Source organism: Schistocerca gregaria, chromosome 1, assembly GCF_023897955.1.
Source record: "Schistocerca gregaria isolate iqSchGreg1 chromosome 1, iqSchGreg1.2, whole genome shotgun sequence".
In the NCBI taxonomy this organism is placed as follows: Eukaryota; Metazoa; Arthropoda; class Insecta; order Orthoptera; family Acrididae; genus Schistocerca; species Schistocerca gregaria.
Window position 1 is genome coordinate 592,324,185 of NC_064920.1, and position 19,294 is coordinate 592,343,478.

A 19,294-nucleotide genomic window follows, 5' to 3' on the forward strand; every position below is an offset into this window, starting at 1 on the left:
TCAGCGATACAGATGGCCGTACCGTAGGTGCAACCACAACGGAAGGGTATCTGTTGAGAGGCCAGACAAACGTGTGGTTCCTGAAGAGGGACAGCAGCCTTTTCAGTAGTTGCAGGGGCAACAGTCTGGATGATTGACTGATCTGGCCTTGCAACATTAACCAAAACGGCCTTGCTGTGCTGGTACTGCGAACGGCTGAAAGCAAGGGGAAACTACAGCCGTAATTTTTCCCGAGGACATGCAGCTTTACTGTATGATTAAATGATGATGGCATCCTCTTGGGTAAAATATTCCGGAGGTAAAATAGTCCCCCATTCGGATCTCCGGGCGGGGACTACTCAGGAGGATGTCGTTATCAGGAGAAACAAAACTGGCGTTCTACGGATCGGAGCGTGGAACGTCAGATTCCTTAATCGGGCAGGTAGATTAGAAAATTTAAAAAGGGAAATGGATAGGTTAACGTTAGATATAGTGGGAATTAGTGAAGTTCGGTGGCAGGAGGAACAAGACTTCTGGTCAGGTGACTACAGGGTTATAAGTACAAAATCAAATAGGGGTAATGCAGGAGTAGGTTTAATAATGAATAGGAAAATAGGAATGCGGGTAAGCTACTACAAACAGCATAGTGAACGCATTATTGTGGCCAAGATAGATACGAAGCCCACACCTACTACAGTAGTACAAGTTTATATGCCAACTAGCTCTGCAGATGATGAAGAAATTGAAGAAATGTACGATGAAATAAAAGAAATTATTCAGATAGTGAAGGGAGATGAAAATTTAATAGTCATGGGTGAATTCGGTAGTAGGAAAAGGGAGAGAAGGAAACGTAGTAGGTGAATATGGACTGGGGATAAGAAATGACAGAGGAAGCCGCCTGGTAGAATTTTGCACAGAGCACAACTTAATCATAGCTAACACTTGGTTCAAGAATCATGAAAGAAGGTTGTATACGTGGAAGAACCCTGGAGATACTAAAAGGTATCAGATAGATTATATAATGGTAAGACAGAGATTTAGGAACCAGGTTTTAAATTGTAAGACATTTCCAGGGGCAGATGTGTACTCTGACCACAATCTATTGGTTATGACCTGTAGATTAAAACTGAAGAAACTGCAAAAATGTGGGAAATTAAGGAGATGGGACCTGGATAAACTGAAAGAACCAGAGGTTGTACAGAGTTTCAGGGAGAGTATAAGGGAACAATTGACAGGAATAGGGGAAAGAAATACAGTAGAAGAAGAATGGGTAGCTCTGAGGGATGAAGTAGTGAAGGCAGCAGAGGATAAAGTAGGTACAAAGACGAGGGCTGCTAGAAATCCTTGGGTAACAGAAGAAATATTGAATTTAATTGATGAAAGGCGAAAATATAAAAATGCAGTAAATGAAACAGGCAAAAAGGAATACAAACGTCTCAAAAATGAGATCGACAGGAAGTGCAAAATGGCTAAGCAGGGATGGCTAGAGGACAAATGTAAGGATGTAGAAGCTTATCTCACTAGGGGTAAGATAGATACTGCCTACAGGAAAATTAAAGAGACCTTTGGAGAGAAGAGAACCATGTGTATGAATATCAAGAGCTCAGATGGCAGCCCAGTTTTAAGCAAGGAAGGGAAGGCAGAAAGGTGGAAGGAGTATATAGAAGGTTTATACAAGGGCGATGTACTTGGGGACAGTATTATGGAAGTGGAAGAGGATGTAGATGAAGACGAAATGGGAGATACGATACTGCGTGAAGAGTTTGACAGAGCATTGAAAGACCTGAGTCGAAACAAGGCCCCCGGAGTAGACAACATTCCATTAGAACTACTGACGGCCTTGGGAGAACCAGTCATGACAAAACTCTACCAGCTGGTGAGCAAGATGTATGAGACAGGCGAAATACCCTCGGACTTCAAGAAGAATATAATAATTCCAATCCCAAAGAAAGCAGGTGCTGACAGATGTGAAAATTACCGAACTATCAGTTTAATAAGCCACGGCTGCAAAATACTAACGCGAATTCTTTACAGACGAATGGAAAAACTGGTAGATGCAGACCTCGGGGAGGATCAGTTTGGATTCCGTCGAAATGTTGGAACACGTGAAGCAATACTGACCTTACGACTTATCTTAGAAGGAAGATTAAGAAAAGGCAAACCTACGTTTCTAGCATTTGTAGACTTAGAGAAAGCTTTTGACAATGTTGACTGGAATACTCTTTTTCAAATTCTAAAGGTGGCAGGGGTAAAATACAGGGAGCGAAAGGCTATTTATAATTTGTACAGAAACCAGATGGCAGTCATAAGAGTCGAGGGGCATGAAAGGGAAGCCGTGGTTGGGAAAGGAGTGAGACAGGGTTGTAGCCTCTCCCCGATATGTTATTCAATCTGTATATTGAGCAAGCAGTAAAGGAAACAAAAGAAAAATTTGGAGTAGGAATTAAAATTCATGGAGACGAAGTAAAAACTTTGAGGTTCGCCGATGACATTGTAATTCTGTCAGAGACGGCAAAGGACTTGGAAGAGCAGTTGAACGGAATGGACAGTGTCTTGAAAGGAGGATATAAGATGAACATTAACAAAAGCAAAACGAGGATAATGGAATGTAGTCAAATTAAATCGGGTGATGCTGAGGGAATTAGATTAGGAAATGAGACACTTGCTATTTAGGAAGTAAAATAACTGATGATGGTCGAAGTAGAGAGGATATAAAATGTAGACTGGCAATGGCAAGGAAAGCGTTTCTGAAGAAGAGAAATTTGTTAACATCGAATATAGATTTATGTATCAGGAAGTCGTTTCTGAAAGTATTTGTTTGGAGTGTAGCCATGTATGGAAGTGAAACATGGACGATAAATAGTTTGGACAAGAAGAGAATAGAAGCTTTCGAAATGTGGTGCTACAGAAGAATACTGAAGATAAGGTGGATAGATCACGTAACTAATGAGGAGGTATTGAATAGGATTGGGGAGAAGAGAGGTTTGTGGCACAACTTGACTAGAAGAAGGGAACGGTTGGTAGGACATGTTTTGAGGCATCAAGGGATCACAAATTTAGCATTGGAGGGCAGCGTGGAGGGTAAAAATCGTAGAGGGAGACCGAGAGATGAGTACACTAAGCAGATTCAGAAGGATGTAGGTTGCAGTAGGTACTGGGAGATGAAGCAGCTTGCACAGGATATAGTAGCATGGAGAGCTGCATCAAACCAGTCTCAGGACTGAAGACAACAACAACAACAACAACAACAGGACACAAATTAAAAGGTAAGCAATTTTTCCTACTTAAATTGTCTAGATAGTTGACATAAATGCACATGTGTTTCATTATCGTTTTGCAGTAGAAATATTAAGTGAGAAAGTGTCTTAAAATGTGGGATGCATCTTTTATGATAAGACACCCTATCTGCCAGTGAATACTAAATGTGATTTCTTTTTCAGGATGAAACAGTGTTATCTATTTTATTTTTATTGTTCGTAATTTTTCTCACGTCTGAACTTACATTTGGCGTTACATACATTATGGAGGTAACAATTACTTCTTTCAGTTGTCAATTAAAGACATTCTTTTAATTATTTCTGTGAATCAGTTTAGTGACTGAATTAGCTTCATTTTTATTGATTCAGCATTTCATAGGGTCCTTGAGATACAGCCTATGATGCAAGTAGTTCAAGAGTAAAGGAGATTCTCCCTGAACACCACAAGCATTGACTCGTAAACATGCTCACACAGAAGAGAAAAAAAACTCTGCTACATTTTGGAAGAGTCCCTTGACAAGAACAGTACAAGCTTGCTAAAGGATTTTTCCAACAGCTTCCAAAGTTCCAGTTTCTTCCTGTATGTGTCTGTTGATGATTCAATGCTTCCACTACTCAGTGAGTGGTACCCTTTACTCCTAAACTATTTACTTTCTGTCAGAAGTTTCCTTACCCCCTGCAAGATTCTTGTTGGAATTCAGTGATCTGAGATTCTTGTTGAAATTCAGTCATCTGAAGACTTATATTACTAAGGTTTCCATAGTTGAACGGAAAACTGCTAAAACGCTTCAGCCAAAGAGAATATCTCTGCTGTTATTTTATCTGCCAGAGGTAAATTCCCTCCTGTTTGATAGCAAAGTACTCTCTAGATGATGTGCAGTTACTTATCACAGCTACTCTGAGAGTTTGATATCTAAGGCTTGCCCACCCTGTCATTCAGTATCTGGTACCCTCTAGAGTAGTTGACATTGGAGTTCAATGTTCGATTAAACACAACCATTTTGAGCACGCCCTTCATAGCATCATGTTAAAACCAGGGTTCTACATTATGTGACAAATGTAAATGCCACTCTTCGACTGAGCCTAGTGCAGAAACATCTTGACGGGACTGTCAAATAATGAAAACATTTTGCTAGGGTAGGTTAATCTTGCTTCATAATAGATGGTATATACCATCATGCTTTAATAATCCCTCTCTAATGAGATCACCTGATGATGTATGCACCAGAACACACCCACATGCTGGTGGCTGATAATCTTAAATATACAGGGCGGGGCAAATAAACGTCGCCTGGAGAACATAGTTCCAGGCATACAAAGAAATGCAGCAGAGGAAAGGAAATACAGTACTAACCTCCTTATAGCAAATACTGAAAGTGGCCACCATTCATCTCTTTGCACTTCTGGACACTCGATGGCAAGTTGCCGAAGCTGGACTGCTGAAATTGCTCCAACCTAACCCAAAATGATCTTCTGTAGTTCTTGACCACTATGAGAGTTGTTGCCTCACACCTTAGACTTAAAGGTGTCTCCACACAACGTAATCCCAAACTGACAGATCAAGTGACCTGGGTGGCCAGCTAGGGACACAGCCAGACTGGCTTCCACTGACAACTCTGTGTAAATATGCTACAAGGTTCGGCTGGCTGTATGGGCAGTTGCTCCACCCAGCTGGAAATAACTGAAGGTCTATTCCACCTCCATTAATGCTGGCACAAATTCACGTCCAATCGTATCCACTCATACAGGCCACTTTTACTTGCACCACACTGTATTATACTGTGGCACACATTCATCAGGGTATTACTGGAATCTACAGTACCACAGAAAGCCCTATGGCATATGTAAATGTTATTGATAACCCCACTGTTCTTCCTAACTGATTTCTTTACTGCTTCAGGTGACATTTTCTGCATCACAACAACAGTGTAATAGCTCATTTCTGACACTACTGCATGAGCAGTAATTACCCATGGCATAAAGCCAGAATCACATTACAATCAGAAAAGAATGATTAACTGAATAGTAGTGTTAATTTCACTGTGTTAAATGCTGAGAGATTTGGATTCATTCTCTGACCGAGGACTAAAGGCTATTTATGAAGCAACACTACTCATATTTGCCAGATGAGAAAGATGAATGTTTGGAGGCAGTCATTCTCATAAATTTCATAAAGGTGCAACAGTAAACACAGCAGTTTCCCAAAACTACAAAGGAGTTCAGATACTGACTGTTATAGTTTCTTCTACGAAAACACTAGTGAGATTTTCTTTCTTACAAGAATATAAGGTTACATTATTTCCTTACCATCACGAAAGAAACTGCAAAAATATATCACTTCTTTGAGTGATATAATTTTCTTAATGAGGGAAAATTGAACAAAAGCGTATGTTAGTCACTTAGTAACCATGACATTATCAGTGTAGAAGAACGTTTTTATTTTGGGTGCAAAATGGTCAGACTTGTACCTAATTTTTTAAGTATAATTATTACATTAATTAATGAAACCACAAATATGAACACTGCAACAGTTCCGGCTGCCCACTACAGCAACTGGAATATATGTGTTGTGGTGGGGCTACTGTACCCACCCAGCTGACTCTATTGCTTTCTACACGTGTGTTTGCTGCCATCGAAAAGTTACAGAGCCTTTCTTTAGTTTGGAAAATTTAAATGTATTAATGTTGACTTTTGTCTGCATAAGTAACATTAACTGAAGGGACTACTTACATAACTCTTTACCAATGTTGTCCCAGACTAGCTATAAATTTACATGTATGTTGTCAGGTGGACCACAAATACTGTTCTCTAACAATCACAGATCGAAATGAATACTGTATGCTGTCTCCCAAACTGATAGGACATTACAAAGACAGAAAAAAAATCATAAAATTAATTTTCACTTTGAAAGGAGTATCATGCAGTGTTGCAGTTGCACCTTGTGTTTCAAAGGGCAGTGTGTACGGTAAAAGAAAACATGATAACCAGAGCAGAAGTAATTGGGAATAGATTGTGACTGTGTGATGCTAATAACATTACCCTTCTAGTTGATGGAAAGTACAGACTGCTCAGCTCTCATTCAAGCTAAGGATATTGACACATAAGGTCTCAAAGTGGCTTCCAATGACAGAATTGCATCAGGATAAACAAACACACTGTTGAGAGACGAATTAGCAGTGATGACAACACAAAACGTGACTTTACATCAACATGAAAGGCAAGTCTGTCTTGCGTGAGAGTAAATTTTTGATAGAGATTGTGTTCACTGTTTCATCCTAGAAGCAGGCCTATTGGTGAAACCTGTTAATGGCAAGAATGTACACCAGACTCCCATGAATATTTTCCGTTTGAAAAAGTTGAAGATTAATATACAAAGTGATTATTAAAATTCACATTCTTACCAACTTTTTTTTTTTAATTTAGTCTTGAGACTGCAGAGTAATTATATGTACGAAGTTTCTTTTGTCTAGTCAATGTATGGCAATATATGAAATAAATATTGTGGGGAAACACAGTTTAGTGTAAGTGAAAACACTTTTAGTACTTCAAACTTTTATGATACATTTAAGCATACACAAAAAATGCAAGAAAGGAGTACGTAAAAAGGCCAGCAGCTAAGGTAACGTTTCATGCTATATATGAGCTTCCTCTGCCCCTGACCAGCTTATGATCAAGCCATTCTCCACACCGGAAAGTAAGATGTAAAAGGTATTTTATCTTAATCTAAATGCTGTGTGTGAACTGTTCTACTGCCTCGCAAGCACCCAGCAGTCATTAAATGTATTCTATTTGCAACTGATCAACAACTATTGCTCCTACCCTATATTGTTCAGTGAGTTGGGCTTGCAGAGAGCAAATGGCTTAGGAAAAATGTTTTGTGAAGACCATAGGCCTCCAAGGTTTGATAATAATTACAATCTTATGTGCCTGTCAACAATGCTACAACCAAGTATGGAATGTTGTGAACAATCCTCTACCAAAAATAATTCTATATGGAAGAAGCAGTATGCAGAGTTCCTGTTTCACACAAGCTTCAGAATGTTGCAGCACATACGTGAAAACTTTTTCTAGCCAAACACATTTCAGCAGTTTACTTAACAAAGCCCTTATGCTTCAAAACAACAGTCATGGTGCTCCATCCTGCACAATGAATGGGAACATATTCAACATAGCCACTGCTATTTTGTAAGGACAAATAACTGAACCGCACAAGATACATTTGTAAATACACTGAACGTTGTCCTGGCAGTTTTCATGTTTGAAATTTCAAGTGTACAAATGAACGTTTCTCTGTAGCATCAGCAGACTGAAAGCACAGAGCACTGGGATCATCTTCAAAACTCGTTTCTGGTAGTGAAAGCTGGCATTAAAGGCTCAGAAACACAGGTGGCTCTTTTGCTCACACCAGACTTGGGTGTGATGGTTTTGTATATTGTGAAGGTAAATGATTGTTTTCATATTTGGCTGTAGTGGGATAATTTACAAATGTTCTCATGTCAAATAACTATCTTCCCTCCTATCTCCGATTGTCGACCCTCCTTATGCAATGACTAAAGGAACTAATTGTGTGTCAGTTTTAAAGATTGTGCCCAAGAATATTTAACAAACACACACTTAAACTGTTACTATCTGAGCACTTTAAGGTGTATCCTGACATTCTCCCTTCCCCCCCCCCCCCCCCCCCCCCTGCCCCCCAGTCTGAAGGCTGGTTTGATGCAGCTCACCACACAACCGTGATGTGCAAGTCTATTCAGCTCTGCATAATTATTGCACTCTATAACCATTTGAACCTGCTTACCACAATCACGCTTTGGTGAGCCTGTGCAATTATTCTAACACTGTTAGCCAACATTACTGAAATGACAGGTGCACAGAAAAAAAGATAGAAAACTTGCTAGCTTTCAGAAATAATCCTTTCTCCAGGCACGCTGGACATGCTCGCACACGTCCACACATTTAGCGTATGCCTATGCACCTGTACAGTGCCAGATGGCAACACAATGCTATGTTAAAATGAAGCACTTTAAAGTAATATACACATTTTAAATCTAATCACAAATTTACATGTAACAACTAAAGAATACCTGAAATAAGGAGAAATATAAATTTTAACACCATCTCCTGCACTGATTCTGACCAATGTAAATTTTAACACCATCTCCTGCACTGATTCTGACCAATGTTGCTGAATGACAGTATACTGAAATACTATAAAATTTCACAATACTCAATGGATTATAGGCACTTACAATTTCAATACAAAATCCTATCACAAAATCAAATTAGTTGTCAAACTCACTCCTTTTATTGTTTTGTAGAAAATATAAGTACAATCTCACTAGGAGAACCAATTGAGGATCGCAAATGGACAACTTTATCTGTGAAACAAGAAATTGAGAATTTTATTACCAAACCAACTGCATGTTTATTTCTGTCTATATTGCACTACCTATGTGATAATGATTATGAATGGGATACATTTCTCTACAGTACACAACAATAACTGATACACTGAAACGAAAATTAAAGCTGCAAATTTGTTTACAAATAAATACATGCAGCTCTTCAATTTTCCAAGTGGCAGGTTTTCCCACATAATGTTCTTAATAATAGTTAGTAGAGTCAACCATGAAGAGTTAAATAATAAAAAGCAATTTATTTAGGTAATGTAAATAAAGACAATCGAAAGTTGGCTGCTCAATAGCATTACGAGTGTCACATTCTGGTTACAATTTGGGGGAGACGGGGGTAGTCATGTCCTACTTGGAAAATAGTGGAACTAAGGGAGGGGAGGACTGTAAAAGGTAAGCGCTGAGATACATCAAAACTTAATATTAGATTGCAAGAAAATGTCTAGGAAATAAAAAGCGTATAGTAGATGCTGCATTGTTTCTCTGTATGCTATGATTTTTTTAATGTGACGATTAGTAATGAAGTGTCTTCTTTACGTCAACTTCCAAACACAATGAAATTAATAATCAAACAATATGAATTGCTGTCTATCAGGGGAATTCTATGAGTGAAAGTTTGTCAATTATGTGCCTCAGTTCGTTAATTTCAGATGTGCACAAATTCCGTATGTTATTTTGCATGTGTTTTCAGGAATAATGAAGTAACAGCTAGTATTCAGGGATACAACAGGAACTATTATTCAAAGCAAAAAATTCTAGAACACATGGGCTCTAAAATGCATACCCAAAGATCTATAAGCACATTTTCATCTGCGCTCAATGAAAATTGAAATGAGTGTATGGTGTCAGTGGCGGGGAGTTCCCCGACGGGAAGTTCGGCCGCCAAGTGCAGGCCTTATTGAGTACGACGCCACATTGGGTTACTTGTGCGTCGACAATGGGGATGAAATGAAGATGATGACAGCACAACACCCAGTCTCTGGCGTGAGAAAATCTCCACCTCAGCCAGGAATCCAACCCAGGCCCCCGTGCTTGGTATTCCAAAGCACTGACCATTCAGCTATTAGGGCAGACTTCACTACAATAAAGCACATCTTCTGCTGACAAACGCTCATAGTGCTTAAGGTGTACATTTCACAGCCCATGTTCATTACTCTTTTGCTTCAAATGTGTGTTCCTGTCATATACCTGAATGCTGACCATTCCTCCAAGGACACCAACTTTAAAATTTTTAATGCATTACAACTTCCAACATAATTTTGTAGTCTCATACATCATTCTTATTGTCACGACAAACACCTAACAAGAAGTAGGTTTTGTACATTGCCTAGATATAGGAGTGACACTGAGGAGAAAGACTCGCCCAATAAATGTTTAAGTGCCAGCTGCCTCTCCCATTACATGACCAGCAGAGTTACTGGATTTCATATCAGTGTAATGCAACAACTCTTTAAAACAATCAATTGAAATTTTAAGATACTGATGAAGTTCCCCTCGAAATACAAGTTATTTTGTAGTGAGTAAATAATTGGGTTAGTAGTGACCGTACTGTCTTCATCCAACTTATTTTGAAATGAGTATCACTGATCCAAAAATGAACAAACATCTGAGACATTACAGTGAATCAAGGTAAGTCTCGACAGCACTCCTTTTGACACATTTCGTAGTGTGAATGTCAACCATATTATATTTAACAATCTTAGCTAGAGAAGCACTTTGTAACAGCAGCTTCATCTTTGATGGAAGGATAACGATGTGTAGTTACATAAAAAGAAAATATATTACTTTGGCTTCAAAGTTCTGCTGAGAAAGAGACATTTAGAAGATGATGGGTCAAACACAAATACCTTTCTGGGGCAAAGAGAAATCTATGTTAACAGAAACAGGCTCTTTTATAAAATAAAATAAAATAGTACTTTAAAATGATAATACCTTGCATCAAGTAACCATTTAATCTTACCTCAACAGCTCTTCTGGTTGAAAACCGTACAACAAGTTTTTCATCGGCACTTTATTTATTGGCCGTCTAGAGAGGTAAGAGTAGAATACAATGTTTATATACTGTGTTAAAAACATAATTTCTTAAATTACAAAGTATGACGCGTGGAGCACATATTTCATCAAATATGTACTCCACCTGCCACTTCAAGTTCAATTACAAATATGGTGGACTAAAATGAAACCTAATACATTAATCTCAGCAAAGGAATGTCAAAATGCAAAATGGCGAAGTAAACTGCATAAGTATGGTTAACAGTAATAATGTGATAGAGAGAAGCAATTAGAACAAGCTGAAGACATAACTGTAGCATTTAGGGTTATAAATGTACACTCAAATATTACATAGTGCAGATACGTGTACTTGCTAAATTAAAAAATAAGCGGGTAGCTACATTAACAAATTCTGATGAGTGGAGAGGAGTGGGTACTTTCACAAGTTAACCTGGGAATAAAATACTTTGCAAGTGCAAAAACTGTTGACACCAAGCACACTATTTTAAGTTCTGCGGCTTTAGTGAATAAACAGCATTTCAGTATGGAAAGTGGAAAAATGTAATTCGGAAGTATTTGTAATTATTTTCTGAGCTGATGCCATCAATGTGCCAAACACTTCATTCAGCAGTCCATGAGATACAAACCCAGCCACCAGATTTGCCTACTACAGCAACACGAACTACTGCTGCGACGATCATGTAACTAGCTTTTTGACATTGCTTTGCCACATTACTGAAACACACACTGGATTAGGAAAGATGCAGCGCTGTCAGCTTTAGCAGCGTGTTTGACAGACACACAACTGTAGGAACTGTAGTGTCAGAGAAAAGTATGTCACCTGCTATGCGAGCTACAAACACTACAGGCTCATAATGCAATGGGAACATACTTTTCTTCCCTTTTCTTGAAGTGGGAAATCCATTATATGGACAGAGGTATAAAAGGGGTTAAGGATAACACACAAACAAAATTAATGCCATGTTTATAGCAAGAAATATTTTGTTTGGTGTCATTTAAGTCATACTGCACTTCTCAGAATCCCAATCACATAGAAAAGTTTCATTAAGAGTTATTTCAGCAAATGTTATTTCCAGCTTCGAATGAATAACAATTACTGAAAAACCAATTCCATTACACTACATTTACGACTTAAGAATTTTTTTATTTGTTTTTATGCGCAGAACCTCGAGACAAACTGTACAAAGTGCCACTGTAAAAGATCGAAAACATAAAAAAAAATAACTGATCCTGCCATCTGGTATGGTGATGTACTGTCTGGATGAGGAGATACTTATTACACACATAAATAAAAATAATAAATGAAGTAATGTGTCATGTCACTATAACATACACAAATGAAGCTTAATGCGCCCATCAAAATTCCGACCACTACAAACATTTACACAAAAGTGGCAGTGATATCCACTTCTATAGTAGCTTCACACAATAAAAAGAACCAGTCCAAAGCTAGCACAATAGAGGCTCTGAAAATATTTGTCCAAGAAGCTTTAGAGAGTTGTATATAGACAGTTATTCCATGCTTCTACCCCTCACTGTCATCAACTACAAGCTTTCATGAATACATAATTGCCTAGAAGCAGAGATGAAATACCTGAGGTCACACTGAAAGGAAAACTGCTCTATGACACAATGCAACTCTCCAACATATTAAGAAGCCTACTGAGCTGTGGGAAATGAAGTAAGAGCCCCTATAGGATTTAAATGGTTAATACGGATTTACAAATTAGGACTATGCTTCTTAAAGGCAAACGTGTAGTTAACCATGGCCCAGAAGAAACTGATTCTTGTGAATTGGAATGCAGTGAAGCGCAGCAAGACTGACGGACAGAAAAATACATGATATTTCAGTGGTTAAGGTATCCAAAGTTAGCAGGATATGCACTGTGGAAATTGGAATAAAAGAATGGAAGAGAGAGGTAATTTTGTTACAGTTAAAAATGAGTGCTACCACAGAAAACTTCTTTTGTAAATCATAGAGATCATGCACACCTCTATCTTTCTTCCCTCAACCACGGTGCCGTGTAGCCTCTCTCGTGCTCGGTCCGCATCAGCACTATTTGCGAATGTTACAAAACCGAATCCCTGCATGCAGACAGACAAAACATGCATTAAAAACTGGCGTCGCTCAAAAAACAACGTGCAACAAAAATTAACATGTATGCATAGAGTTCTGTAGACAAATTTATAGTAATATATATATTTTTTCTGATTTTCAGAACAGAGGTGGTGGGAAAGTAGGGACTGTTATTCAGAAAATTCATAGTGCTTTTGCTTCAAGATTTGTCTTTCAGTCCACTAAATCATTGTTGTGTACAATGGCACACATTATATAGTGAACTGAAACTGTCACAGTGCCAGAATACAAGGCTTGAGTGACTGCATGCTTAGTTTTATTGAAAGTAAAAGGAAATAAATCAGCGTGAGTAAAAGAAACCAGTCAAATGTCTGTTTCAGTCACGCTCAAATTTAGCCAATATATATAAGTAATTTTTAAAACAATTACTTTATCATGAGTGAAATGTACTTTAACTATCTTAGTACTCAATCTACCATCCCACATCATGCAAGCCAATGGTGAATAAGGTAAAAGGATTGTTTTTGCATGTCATTTCACTCCCACTCTCCTTTCTTTTTCCTCTGCCAGATGGGGAGAGGGAAGCTGGTTGGTCAAAGACAATATCTACAACCAATGAATGAGGTTACTGATGACTTATTTTGGAACTATGTAGATTTCTATAATTTCAAGATGAACACAATTCCAGAGGACTTGTGTACTACTAGCAGTCACATAACACATATTGCTAAAAGGAGTAATAAGCAGGGAAACAAAATGGATTATCTGCAAATTTCAACAGCCTCCCTCAATGTAGGTGCAAATTTTTTGCAGTAACGAGGCTACATTGTGCAGAGGCAGAAGTGTCATTTCTACTGAACACGCAGCTCATGCACAAAACATACTGCCACTCAGCACAAGATGGATTGCACGTACCAAAGGCTGTGAGGAGTTGCCAATGTTGGCAAACATCATTTGAGTGGCTGTATGGAACAGCTAGACAGGTGGAGAAAGGATGTGGAAGTAGTAATATATTATGGTTCTCCAAAGATAGAGGCCAAGCCAGTCAATCATGAGGCATGCCAATACAGGCAAACCAACCACTGCAAATATTACCAGTACTGGAAATCTTTATACAGAGAGAAAACTATTTTTAATTTCTACTGAAAAAGTCACTCAGTTCAAACTTTGCTTTGATGTCTTTGTCCATTATTATGACATGATAATCAATTTAGGCCAAACAAACAAGACAGGACTATCAGCTTCACCAAGACAGACAAGTCACTTTTATGCTCTAGATACGTAACCACCATGCTTGCATATTGTTTTAGAAACACAACATTAAAACTAGCAAATTTTTGATACAAATGCATTCAATCTGCCAAAGAAAAATGCAAAACAAGTCAAGTTATCAACAGTCAATAGCTCCTGCTTAAAGTGAACTAATATGAATGCTGTTAATGCATAAAGCTGTCCCACAACCAAACACCTGCAGGTTAAAGAATACTGATGATAACTCAGGCTGAATAACTTTCATTTGTTTTATGTGTACATATATTTTCACACAGTTGAGTTACATGTAAGTGATCAATGCCTTCAGGTCAATAAAATTACCTTTCGGCAAAAAGTGGCACTGGCTTTCATACTGCCGACACAGGTGCTTTATCTACTGCTGTGAGAGCTATGTAGATACTATGATAAAAAAAAGTTTTTAAGACCCATTTATCAGTAAACTGAAATACTTTGCCCTCATTGTAATCAATAAATAAATAAATAAATAAATTACAAAGACTTTTTATGTTGCATGCGAAGGTAAGTGTACTGTTACAAAAACAAATCATCATTTATGAATTAAGAAAAAAATCTATGTATACTGAACAATGTCAGTATATAACAAATCCCATATGAAGTAAATGTAAACTGTTTATTGTGGCTAATACTGTAAAATACTTAAATATATGTGTAAATATTATGCACCAGAGAGAAAAATTTGTCTCAATTATGCTAATTTACTGCATATTGAAAAACACTGCAGCCAAGTTACCACCTATCTTTTCTGTGTCACATCATCAGAGCTTACTAACCTAGTTGGCATGTCCTTTCATAAAGCGGGTAAGGAGTGTTTATATCAGTATAGATCTTTAGATCTTACAATAGTAGTCACAAAAATATTAACTGTGACAGGAGGAAGCCTACTGTTCAATGACTTTGCTCTTGGCAGAAGAAGAGAAGTTATAGTAAGAGGTGCTGCCTAAGTAAGTAAGTATCAAAATGTTAACTCTCACAAACAAAAGTATAGCTTTAGGTGTTATTTCCACTTTTAAGTCACCACTGTAACAGTTAATTAGCCAGGCTTGTGGAGCTTAATGTTCTGCATTATGATCTCCCATAATCAATACTGTGGCAGTATTCAGAGTATTGCCAGTGTAAATATGCCCTGTTTTGTTGTTTCATTTTCCATGATCTGGTGAATTAAGGTTTCCCAAACCTGACCAAAACTAGTCAATCATTTTTAAAGAAATTAAAAACTTAAAAAAAATTCTTTTCATTACAGACTGCAAGTTTTCATGGCTGGTATTTGTGTTATTGGTGATTTTTGTTTTATGAGCATTAGGTGATGGTCAAAGATGTAATTCTCTGCCAACATTACATTTTGTCTGCCAATGATGGAGAAGTCTTCAGAGGCTTTAATGACTTTGAAAGTGGTTACAGCCTCAAACAAGCTCAGCAAGCTTACCTCGTCATATGTGACCATGCAATGGTCGGTTCATGACATCATCAGATCACTGCCCAAGATCGTGGAGCTTTGCCAACATACGTTTCAGATTTTGTAGTGGGGAAGAGTTGGCGCTGTTCATTTTATTTAGTACCTGTGAACCACTGTACTTGGTGGACAAGCTGTATCATTTAGAAACTGCCTTCAGAAGAAATGGCTACTTCGACAAAGAGAGAAATAGGGCACTACACCCTAAAAAGGTCTGCGGCTTCTATTGAAAAAGAACTAACTAAGGAGAAAGTTTTCCTCCCATCTGTAGAAACTGTTAAGGTTGTATCAGTAAAATGCTCAGAAAATGCAGTATTGACAAGGTGTTTAAACCAAAACAAATAGTGAGCAAATATTGTAACACTGTAAAACAGCCACACCTGCCATTGCCACAGCACGAATATATTAAATCCCTTGCACTTTTAGTCAAGTGTACATAGGAATTAAAAAGAAAAAAATGTTAACACCCACCTTAAGCAGGAATAAGCAATTGTTGTCTGGGGGAGTACGGATATTTCAGCAATAGCATATCTAATTTGTTTCTCTGATACTATGGTTTTACCAAGATCTAATCATTACTATACTAGGATGTACAGAGGCACGACAAAAATTCAAAATCATAAAAACAACTAATGGAAAACGGGGACTAAATTCGAGAGCTTGTGGGCTTTAGACTAAATAAAACAAACAGCATCAACACTTCTTCACTGCAAGATCTACATTATAAATTTGAACAGCTCTGTAATTGAGGTAGCACTCTTGATGACATCATGAAATGGCTTTGCATGGCTATGCATTAACAGTTAGACTTGTTGAGCTTGTTAGGACTGAAACTGCTTTCCAAGTTATTAAAGAATCTAAAGATACCTCGAGCATTGGAAGACGATTCGTTAGGCAGAGAATTATGCACTGGACCATGACCTAATGTTCATAAAGCAGAAATCACCAACAATGATCTACATTCATTGTATTGGAAATGTGGTCACCACACAATGTCTACGGAAGATGGGACACTTCAGATGCCACCAAAAACAACAGACGCAGACACTGTTGTTCTACTGTTCCATTCCCATTATGTGCTCTATTCAGCAAGTGTTTCATTCTAATAGTGAAGAGGAAAGCTATCATTACTCATTTTAAGCTATTACACTAACAATCACAAACAACTCTGAATGAGGTACTGATAAGCCTTTGGCTTCATTATTACCTATTCTCTCATCAGAACTATTTTTTTCTACACTTTGGAGACAGTTTACGTTTCACGAATCTAACATTTTACACATCAGAGTTGGAGAATTCCACACTTCAGAGAACTACATTGTAATTAAACTAAGACAAGATCTGGCGAATGAATGTACATCATCGTCAACTAATATTTTGGTAACTGACTGTCTCAAAAGCTGTAAACAAACCAGTCCATTATAGTCATGTGTATTATGTCTTATATAACTTCTAGCAAGAAGATAAAACGAATATTTGTCACTTCCCTAGAACAGCCATTTATTTTTTTTGTTTTATATATTTCAGTTTTCTACACAAAATCAAAAACATATACGTGCTTACTGAAAATAGCCTACTCGTTGATTTGTAAGACATTTTAGAATGATTACTGTGACACTTATTTGCCTCGCGTATCACTATGCGCATGTGTGTCTCTACAAAAATATTCTGAAGTCTCACGATATTGTTTCCAGCAGTCAAAGACAAGTGTGAATGACAAAATTGTTGCTTTGACACTGGGACAGTTGCCAATCAACTAAAACAGGATAAATTTAGTGTGAAGAAGCTAACTGATCTAAGATACGTAAGTGTGTGTGTGTGTGTGTGTGTGTGTAGTTGGGGGGGGGGGGGGGGGGGGGGGGGAATCAGCAAGATTTTTAAACAGTTCTTTGTTTATTCTTCTGTTCCCTATTGAGAATGGCAAGAACTTTCAGCTACCGTAACAATTATTTGGTAACCACATCAGACAGACTTTTTATCATTTTTCAATGTCAGAGATGATGTATATGTTGAGCCACCAATTGCGATGCAAGCCAATCCCTACATACATTGTTAACCACTCAGAATGTCTTTACAGAACTCTTTGTTTTCTTCACTTAAAAATTCAAGCATCCACAAAGTTCCTTTCTCTTTCATCACTCACTCCTTCCCTCACTTCAAAGTGTAGGAAGAATGCATGGATGACTACTCTGCTGAACTTGATTCCTCATTAAACCCCTTCGATGACTTAAGTAACTAAAGCTTTCCTTTGCAATAAAAGATTCTTAGATCCTTTCCAATGATCCACAGGTATGAATCCAGGCCAACAGCAGTCCTCCAGGTGTCTATGTATTTTCTTAAAGAAATTAAGCTTTGTATTGCTAGGTCTAAAGCCTCTACAGTTGAGGTGGCCTAACAGCAGTGATGACTTCCCTCAGTCTTCCACATTTGGAAGTTTAGAGTGTTTCAAACTGTTGTCAATCAGAGCAAAAACCTGATAAAAGGCAGAGAAATTGCACCTAGATGAAAGAAATTTGTGTTCTATGGTGTCAAAGATACCATTTGTGACAAGGTAAGGATATAAAAAGAGAATCACCCTGCTTTTCAGTTGACCTGCATATTTGTTACTCCAGATAGAAACGTAACATTTTTAAGCAGGGGTGAGTGGGACATTAAAGACTCCTAAAGTGCAGGAAGCCATCTGGCTTTGCCATCAGCTTATTGTTGGTTTTTTGAGAAGTGCAAGACTTCTTATGAACTAGTAACTCCTGTCCCAGCTTCCTTTCCCATTTCTCCTCCTCATTTCAATAGAAACGGGAAGCAATCCCACAAAACAACAAATATAAGTGCAATAAGAAATTGACAGGGCAGCAAACTGCATTACAGTGAGGGAGAGATTTCATACACAAGCTGGCAGTGATCTGGAGCATTTAGATCTCTCTGGTGCACAATTACCTCTGTATGTACCAGTGGCACCCTTTTTGATATCACAAAGAATCAAAATGAACACAGGTATCTGCATAAATCATATGGCTCTGTATTTACGCCAATAGTGTACATTTCAATGGAAAAAAGGTTAACTGCCCAATTCTGCAAACTTTGAACAATTAGCTGTTCCACTCTACAAATAGTTTCTCAATTTCTTTAATATTAAATGGTAACATAATACCAAGTAAGAAAAACTTCAGACAGTTCCTTTTACACGTCTAGAAAGTTTTACGTTACGACGGTTGAAGTTTCAGAACATAATTCATTTTCCTGCCACACATATTTTTGTTTCATGTTGTCTTATAAAATCTCAAAGACTAGTCAGTGTATACCCCATAAGTAAATAAACAGTACCAGAATTAACCCATGTGGCACAAATCCTAACTACATCTTTTCCATATATAGAACTAACAACAGAGGAAACTAATATCAGCAAGAATAGTACACTCACTGATAAATGAGTTATTTATAATTCACTAGAAAATAAGCAGTTTGATAATGGCAAAGTTAGCTTTCCTCCACTAAGGAAAGAATCAAGTTTTGTGTAAATGTCTATTAATATGTCTAAAGCTAAAGCTGTGATAAAAGCTGCAAGATTCACAGATGCTGAGAAATTATTTTTATATACAAAAGAGTAATGTGCCTAATATGAGGCATTCAAAACATACGGAGCAGTATTACTGATAAAAATTTCTCTTTATCATCATAGATCACAAAAAACCTGAGAGCACATTTAGTATCTTACTTCAGGCTCAGGCCATTACTTTTCAACCATGCACTTGCAGTTCCTGTTTTCCCAAATCCCAACAAAAAATGCAGTTCTTTCACAAACTGTACATATCAAAGT

The 19,294-nt window shown here is 37.7% G+C and overlaps 1 protein-coding gene across 38 annotated transcripts in view; it reads right to left on the reverse strand.

Annotated features, from left to right (window-relative positions):
- Positions 1-19,294, reverse strand: part of LOC126357786 (RNA binding protein fox-1 homolog 2-like) — a 399,772-nt gene that overhangs the window by 62,967 nt on the left and 317,511 nt on the right. For all 38 annotated transcript variants that reach the window (XM_050007509.1, XM_050007505.1, XM_050007517.1 and 35 more), the window contains one exon: positions 12,653-12,745. In XM_050007509.1, the coding sequence (XP_049863466.1) occupies positions 12,653-12,745 (93 nt within the window). The remainder of the gene's footprint in view (positions 1-12,652; positions 12,746-19,294) is intronic.